The following is an 8,840-nucleotide window of genomic DNA, read 5'->3' on the forward strand; positions in this document are numbered from 1 at the left end:
AGCACAAATCAGGTTAAGCAACACAAATACCACATCCACAAACATAATGTCTTATCATCATTGAACGACACGATTACAAACTTGCAATGACAATTTCAAGTCCATGTCAATTGGCAAGTTGAACATAACACAAATGAGAGGTTCATCTCCAAGCTAGTTGTGACATTTCACAGTTCATGACTTACAAGTTCGAACATAACCCAAATGCAAAAGTAGCCTTCCCATGAGAAAGATCACTTTGACATTCGTCTCCAAAATAGCAAGATCAAGATCAACATCCACATGATGAGTGTCTACAAGATAAGCAACATTCACATAAATAATGTTTGGTATCGTATACCAAGTGAAACATGTAGGAAGAATTGTTACCAATCGTTGATCTCCTCCACGATGGGTAACTTGGTGGTTTCAACATCATCCTCTTCATTCTCATCCCTCGGCTACAAGTGTGGAAGTTCGACAAATGCTCACATCACAACAAGACCAAAAAAGAAAGAAAGAAAAAGGTAAGGAAAAGATGGCAAACATACCACCAGATTCAAGTCAACGTGAGCACCCTTGATATAACTTGCACCACAAACTAATGCCTCCACCATAACCGGTTTTAACGAACTCCTGTAGTCATCTAATACACACAAGTAGACAAACTAGTTTGAGGATGAGAACTTGACAAGTTTATATCCAAAGTTCATTAGTACGAGTTGACATACCTACAAATTAACTCTCCCATTGGGGCATTGGGAAAGTCTTTCGCCTTCTTAATCTGCACCTTAGGTTTGCTCTTCTTCCTCGGAACTAGAGGAGGCAGCGCCGAATCTTGCCTAATTAGGTAATTCAAGCTCTTTTCCTTTGCCTTTGCCTTCCCATTCTCCTTACCAGCACCCTTCGGCTTCCCATTCTCCTTACCAGCACCCTTTCCCTTCTCATTCCCCTTCTCCTTCACCATTCTCTACAAAAAAAAACAGCACATAATATCTACAGTCAGTACATCAACCATCAAGTGCAAATAATTCATCTTCTTCTTGTTGTAGCATAGAAAACCTTGTTCTGCACATACTGTCTACTCTCTAGAACTACATCTCCTGACCAAACGTGTTAAATCAGCTAGTACTAGTGCAAACAAACATATAGTCATCTAGCAATAGTGCATAATCAAGCATTTTTTCAGAAACTATTGTCACTTTTCAGTATAATCTCTTGACTAAAGTTTGCTGTTGAAACACTACATCTACTGAAACTATTACATTAGTTCAGAAAATTCAGAAACTCTAGATACATTAGTTCAGAGAATTCAGAAACTGTTACATAAGTTCAGAAAATTCAGAAACTCTTACATAAGTTCAGAAAATTCAGAAAGTTTCTTGTTCAAACACTAGATCTCTAGATCACCTATCTAAGTTCAGCACTGAATCACCTCAGTTTGGCGGGGTTACAGGTCAGGTTACCTCTTCCTCTTCGTGGCGCTCGGCGAGGAACCAGGGAAGACGGGACCGATGGCGTGCTGGCCTTGCTGCGTCCCCGACGTACACGTGCTCCTCCAGCTCGTACTCGGACGAGATGGCACCGTCGATGAAGGGGAGAGGCCGCGGGCGATGGCGCCGTCGATGAAGGGGAGAGGCCGCGGGCGATGGCGCCGTCGATGAAGGGGAGAAGCCGCGGGTGATGGCGCCGTCGATGAAGGGTTAGGGTTTGGGATTGGAGAGGAGGAGGCGCTGTGAGGAGAGGAGAGCGAGGGGAGGGGGGGAGGGGGAATGGAACGAGGGGAGGGGGTTCGCTCGATGCCTCGATCTGTCCAGCCAGATGGGCCTTGCTGCGCCAGCGGTCCGCTCGGTCGGCCCGGTTAAAGACCGGACCGGACCGAACTTTTTGCGGTCTGTATTTCTGGGCCCGGCCCGTCCTGTTTTTCTACCAGGCCTGGACCGTACGGTCCGGTCCTGAACGGGCCACGAGCGGGCCGCAAAACTTGCTCGTGTCGTCCAGGCTGACTTGCAAATTATAACCGGATTTGCACAATCTATTACTGGGGCAGAGAGGACTTGCCTCTGCGGTGATGGTGATGTTGAGGCAGGAGTCCGTGAACGGTAGGACGTTGGTGATTATGATGGAGAGGCCCTGGTTCGGGAGCTCAGAGAGCACCATCACCAGCACCCGCCTCCTCTCCTTGCAGCAGATTTTTAGGAGCACCGTGTTCCCGCGGGTGCTGGCGTCGACGTCGACCAGGCTTGAGTACTCGGCGTCCCCGGCCGGACCCAGAGCCGCTCCCGCTGGGGCCTGCTGAGTCGTCCTTGTCGGCGGCGGATATGCTGCACTTGCTCTCGAACAAGGTGCACTCTGGCGACTTTAGCAGGCCTTGCTCTCCCAGGGTCTTCACCTTTTCCTCCAGCAGCTTCACGTAGTCGATGGTGCTACCAAGCAAAGAGATCTTGTCCGCCTAAAAGAAATGGCTAATTAAGCTGCAGGTACTATTGATGCTCACACAGATGCCATTGCCAAGTTGTCTTGTCACATATTTCCACCGTTTCTTTTTACTCCGCATATAAGTTTGAAGTCAAGCTTCATATAACTTTGATCAAACTTATATTTAAACATATCAACATCAAATATATTCAAGTTGTATAATACGAAAATTAACTAAGTGGATGGCGTGGTTACGACTGACCATGAGTCTATGGCAGAGGCTGTCGATTCTTTCTTCTCTAACCTGCTTGGAGACACCACAGACCGGGAGTTCACACTCGATTTGGATGAGCTAGGGCTGCCCCGCAAGGACATGAGTCACCTTGAAATTGAGTTCACTGAGGAGGAGATCTGGACAGCCATTCGTGCTCAGGAGCTTGACAAGGCGCCAGGGCCTGATGGCTTTCCAGCACGGTTTTACTTGAGTTGCTGGCAGATCATAGAAGATGATGTCATGGCGGCCTTCCAGACTTTTGGCAGGATGGATTTCCGCGGCCTCACGTCCATTAACCAGGCTCTTATTACTCTCCTGCCCAAGACGCCAGCAGCCATGGAGATCCGTGAATTTCGCCCCATCAGCTTGATCCATAGTTTCCCGAAACTTGTTGCCAAGGTGTTGGCAACACGTGTGGCCCCGGACGTCCCAGAGTTGGTCGGAACGGACCAAGGTGCTTTTATTCAAGGAAGATGGTTGCATGATAATTACATGATGGTGCAAGGGTTGGCCAGAAAGCTTCACGCGGTGAGGCGAGAGGCCGTGATGCTTAAGCTTGACATTACAAAAGCCTTCGACACCGTGCACTGGGCATTCCTTCTGGAGATCCTCCGACACATGGGATTCGGCAATAAATGGATGGCATGGATCTCTGGCCTTCTAGCTTTGTCCTCCACTAGAGTGCTACTCAATGGCGTTCCAGGAGAGGTCATTTACAATCGACAAGGTCTGCGGCAAGGAGATCCGGTCTCCCCCCTCTTGTTTGTCCTTGTCATGGAGGGGCTGCAACGTATGTTCTGCAAGGCCATGGCGGCAGGGATTCTGATGCCTCTTGCGTCCACCGGCGTTCGGAAGTGCACCTCCATCTATGCGGATGACGTGATCACGTTCATTAAGCCAGATGTGCAAAGTCTCAGGGCTTGTGTTGCGTTGTTGTATGACTTTGGTGTTGCATCCGGTCTCAGCACTAACCTGACAAAGTGCTCCGCACACCCAATAAGATGCTCCGACGAGCAGAAGCAGTTGATTGCAGCTGAGATAGAATGCCAGGTGTTGGGCTGGCCGTGTAAATACCTTGGGCTGCCTTTGGGGCTACGTAAGATCACGACAGCTCAGCTCCAATACATGGTTGACAAGATGGCTGACAAGCTGCCTGCTTGGCAGGCGAGACTGCTTTATCGGGCTGGACGACTCGAGCTGCTTAGATCTACCTTGATGTCCATGCCGATTCACACGATGATGGCACTTCGACCTGCCAATCAAAACTATTACTGCCGCGAACAAGATTTGCCGTGGTTTCCTATGGAAAGGGCGACGCGAGGTGAATGGAGGACACTGCATCGTTGCATGGAACCAGGTTTGCTCGCCCAAGGAGCATGGCGGCCTCGGTGTTCCGAACTTGTGCTACCTGAACTCTGCACTTAGGGCACGATGGCCATGGTTACAGAGGACCGACTCAACCAGGCCGTGGAGTGAGTTTAACATACAAGTATCCGACGAATCGATGGGAATATACAAGGCAGCGACAAGGTGCACGCTTGGAGATGGGGAGATGGCTCGATTTTGGACAGATTGGTGGCTCTCTAATGGCCGCATCGCCACACCTCTATGCTATGGTAAAGAAGCGTGGGCGGCGGATCACAGTCAAGCAGGCCCTCACCGCTGGATGGTGGCAAGATATGTCCCCGGACATGGGAACGCATGCCTTGTTCGAGTTCATGGCGCTGGTGGACCTAACCCAACATGTAGAACTGCGACCGGGCATTGAGGATGCCATTGCCTGGACTTGGGAGAGCTCAGGAACATTTTCTGCGCGATCGGCATATCGCGCCCACTTTGCGGGCCGCATAGAGAGCTCGGGAGCAGTGCATGTATGGAGATGCAGGGCCCCCCCTGCTTGCAAGTTTTTCACGTGGCTCGCGACACGGAACCGATGTTGGACAGCAGATAGACTTCAGCGACGGCAGTTGCCGCACCCGTCGGCATGCCCCTTCTGTGATCAACTGCCTGAGACTTTGGACCATTTGTTTCTCGGATGTGTTCTAGCAAGGCAGGTATGGACCAAGGTCATGAACACATGGAGTAGGCCGGACTGGACGCCATCCGCAGATTCAAAGCTTGTCGAATGGTGGACTACTCTCAACCCCCAAAATCAATTCCAGAAGGAGGCGTGGACGGTGATAACCCTGGTGTTATGGATGCTATGGAAGCACCGAAACGACATTGTTTTCAATGGCTCGTCGCCATCTGTGGACGACCTGCTTGTTAAGATTGAGTTAGAGGCTCAGGATTGGAGAGCGGCTGGCCTGCTGCGTGAACATGGCTCAGTCATTTGTATGGTAGATAGGAGGGACGAGAGCGAGTAATCCGCATGTGAATTCTTGAGGGCTCTAGCAGCCGTAGGGTTGTACTAACAACAATGGCCTTTTCTTCTGGCCACTTGTTCTATCTATGACTCTGATGCGTCAACCTTGACGCATTCCTTGAATTTTTTTTAACTAATTATGCATCTAATAATATTGAGTTGGTATTGTGGATGAAGATATATTTTTTCTATAAACATGACGAAACGAACTAAAAAGAAACAAAGGGGTACCTTCCTGACGCCTGGGACAATGGTGGCCAGGGGACAGAAACTGCCGCTGTAGCTTGTCCCGCCGCTTGCGCTCAGCAATGACGTGTTCTTGCGCGCTCGCCGTCGCCCTGCCCCGCCTCGCTGGTGCCTGCAGCTTCTGCCTCGTACCCTGAACTTCGATTCCACCGTAGGATCCTCCAAAAAAATTGTGGGTGCTGGAGCGGCGAAGGAGAGGAAGTTGGCTAATGGTGACGGAGACGGATATGGCTGCCCCAGCTCGTTCAAGCTCTCGCCCCTAAAGCTCGGGGAATTGGAGCTGCGAGATGGATAGAACAACGTGTAGTACTGACCTTGATGGTCAGGTAGAGGCTCCTCTTGCTGGTACATGTAAGCTAGCTCCTCCTCATACTGTTCCTGACATTGGACATTGAAATAAAAGTTACTCCTCCCGATCCATATTTTTTCGTCAATACGCAAAGTTTGCGTATCATTTCGTTGATAGAGGGAATAAAATGAGTACCGAGGATACAACACATGACAAGAACGCAGATAGGCATGAACATGGTGTCTCGAGCAGAGAGACATGGGATGCTCAGCCCGAATAGAAGATACATCACAGCTAAACCCGTCAAGCCCGAACCACGACCGGCAACGCCAAACCAACAAGAATTCCAACATGACCCGAGCCAACACCGGGGACACCGCGAGCAAGCAAAATAACGCCATCGAGATGGAATACGATGCCGAGACGCCATCGCTATCCAGTCCGGGGGAACCAGACCTAGTGTTTCCCCTGAGCTCGAAGAGGGGCATAGCCGAAGGCCTTGGCAGCGCCTCCAAGAAGGAAACGACACCCGCGGGCGCCGTCACTACCAGCACCGGCAAGCCAAGCAGGGATCTCTCCCTTGCCTGAAGCTGAGCAATCCCATAGCCGCGGAGTCTGGAATCGAAGATGAGGAAGCCAACGTTGGCCGGAACAACCATTCGGGAAGGGGTTGGCGGGGCTGCACTTGCCGTCGGATGGTGTGGCACCACCTCTGAACCCACGGGCGTTGGATCCAGCAAAAGGAGGAGGCTTTGAGGCGCATATTGTGGGTTAGGCCACGAAGCGAACCACGTGGGGGGTAGGACGACGGCATCCAGCAACAACGACAAGTTAGGACTGGAGAGACGCAGATCTAAACTGCCGTGGCCTTAGCCATCGAGACGTCGACGAGCCAGGTGAGCTGGAATGGATGCAACTACATGGTCACCGAGGCCGGAGATGCCCGGGAGAGACACCGATAGCCAAGGACACCGGAGAGACGCGGGCCTAGGCAGTCGGGACCAGAGCATCGCCACCAAATGCCCATCGTGAGGAGCCCGTGTCTGGCACAACAATAGACGAATCGCCGGATCCCCGCGAGAGCAGTCACCGTGACCCAAGGGGGAGGAGGGGCCGCCGGAGACGAGGAGGGCCGCCTGCACGGAAGGCAGGCCGCAAACGCCCCTGCAACCGGCCGCGTGTCCCACACCACACCCATGGCCGATAGAACACCAATAGAGGCTGGGTAGCACTAGCAGCAGGGGGTGGGGATGGCTGCTGGGGAGCGTCCATGGCAACGACCAGGAGCTCCGGGATCTCCGCTGGCTGGCAAGCACATGCAGCAGCTAGTGGAGGGCGCACCGGAGTTGCCAGGAACGTGGAACGAGGCCGCGTCTCTCTGACTCGGGAACGCCGACCCGATCGAGAGTCGGGGTCGAAGTATGGAACGATAGATTCGATCACGGGGACGCGATCCTAAAACCAAATGAACGAGAAGGTCGATTCAAGGAGAGTTTGAAGAGGTACCTCACATTTTCAGCATCCATCCTTCACCGTCGATGAAATCTAGCTGGCTTCACGCCACCATCGATGCATCCTCACTGGTAGAGTGGTAGTGCGGAACTCTGGCGGCGCCACAGGAGCATCCATGATCTACAGCTTCTGGGGCTGTACATGGTGGCTGGAGCCAGACCACTGGTGGAAAAAGGGCCTTTGGTCGCGGTCCGCAACTGCCATTAGTCGCGGTTGCGCAACCGCGACCAGACGGGCGCGACTAAAGGCCCCCCCCTTTAGTCGCGGTTGCTTAAGAACCGCGACTAAAGGCCCGTCCACGTGGGCGGAGGACCTTTAGTCGCGGTTCTTGTGGCTAACCGCGACTAAAGGCCGCCACAGGTTTTTGAAAAAAAAATTGAATTTTTTTTTCAAATTTCTGAATTATTTTAACCTCTAGTCTCTAATCACCACCCCTCATCACCATCGATGCATCCTCACTGGTAGAGTGGTAGTGCGGAACTCTGGCGGCGCCACAGGAGCATCCATGATCTACAGCTTCTGGGGCTGTACATGGTGGCTGGAGCCAGACCACTGGTGGAAAAAGGGCCTTTGGTCGCGGTCCGCAACTGCCATTAGTCGCGGTTGCGCAACCGCGACCAGACGGGCGCGACTAAAGGCCCCCCCCTTTAGTCGCGGTTGCTTAAGAACCGCGACTAAAGGCCCGTCCACGTGGGCGGAGGACCTTTAGTCGCGGTTCTTGTGGCTAACCGCGACTAAAGGCCGCCACAGGTTTTTGAAAAAAAAATTGAATTTTTTTTTCAAATTTCTGAATTATTTTAACCTCTAGTCTCTAATCACCACCCCTCATCACTTCTCAATTTATTCTTTTATCACCCCTCATCATTCCAAATCATCTAACTTCCCAACCGGTCACCCATCCCTCTCACTACTCCAGCCCAAGCACGCTTAACTTCCGGGTTCTATTCTCCCACGCTCCAAGTCTGCACTTGTTGTTTTCCTGACAATAATAAGATGTCAATCCTATTAACCTTCAGGAATTTTGCTTGAGCATGAAGTGACACATTTCACTGTTTGAGTTTGAAACTATTGTTTTGAAAAACAATAATTATTTAGTAACACTAATATTTCTTGAATAATTAGTTTGACCATTGTTTGACCACAGTTTGACCACAGTTGACCACAGTTTGACCAGATTTGACCAAAATTGAAATAATTAAAATAATTATTTAATAACACTAATATTCTAGAATAATTAGTTTGACCATTGTTTGACCATAGTTTGCCCACTGTTTGAATATTTTTCAATTTTTTCCACTCTAGATCTTACAAGCCCCGTAACTTTTTTTCTATTAGGTTTTTGAGGATTTTGAAAATGTTTAACGGGGTTCCCCCTTAAATTTGGATGTAACTTTTCGAGTAGATGATTTTTCATATAAAAAACTTTTTCATCCGAGTTAGTATGCAAAAGTTATGCCCATTTTTACAAATTTCAGAGAGATTTTGCAAATAAAGTCAAAATTCACATTTGCAAATTTTCCCAACAACTAGACCACATATCACATGAGAAACTTATTTTCTTTTATTTTTTTGACATTTCCATTATTTTCTTTTATTTTTTTTAAAACTGAAAAGGCGATCCCAGGGGGGGGGGTAGAGTTTGAAAATGGGACCTTTAGTACCGGTTCGTGGCACGAACCGGGACTAAAGGTCTCAACCCCATTAGTTCCGGTTCGTGCCACAAAACGCGACTAAAAGGGAGGAGCTTTAGTCGCGGT

The 8,840-nt window shown here is 50.2% G+C and overlaps 1 protein-coding gene across 4 annotated transcripts; it reads right to left on the minus strand.

Annotated features, from left to right (window-relative positions):
* LOC119294355 lies at positions 1 to 1,737 on the minus strand. 4 transcript variants are annotated; one of them, XR_005143410.1, is made up of 5 exons: positions 1,446 to 1,737; positions 770 to 949; positions 531 to 625; positions 370 to 440; positions 1 to 293 (listed from the first exon to the last, which is right to left on the minus strand). XR_005143410.1 is itself a non-coding variant. In XM_037572557.1 (5 exons), coding segments are annotated over exons 2-5 (399 nt in total). In that variant the 5' UTR covers positions 947 to 949; positions 1,446 to 1,737; the 3' UTR covers positions 1 to 292. The 4 variants fall into 4 exon arrangements, 2 of the variants coding, with proteins under 2 accessions (XP_037428454.1, XP_037428455.1); XR_005143409.1 differs by having other exon boundaries at positions 711 to 949; XM_037572557.1 differs by having other exon boundaries at positions 715 to 949.
* Between the last annotated feature and the right edge of the window lie 7,103 nt (positions 1,738 to 8,840).

Source organism: Triticum dicoccoides, chromosome 4B (genome assembly GCF_002162155.2).
Source record: "Triticum dicoccoides isolate Atlit2015 ecotype Zavitan chromosome 4B, WEW_v2.0, whole genome shotgun sequence".
NCBI classification, from domain to species: domain Eukaryota; kingdom Viridiplantae; phylum Streptophyta; class Magnoliopsida; order Poales; family Poaceae; genus Triticum; species Triticum dicoccoides.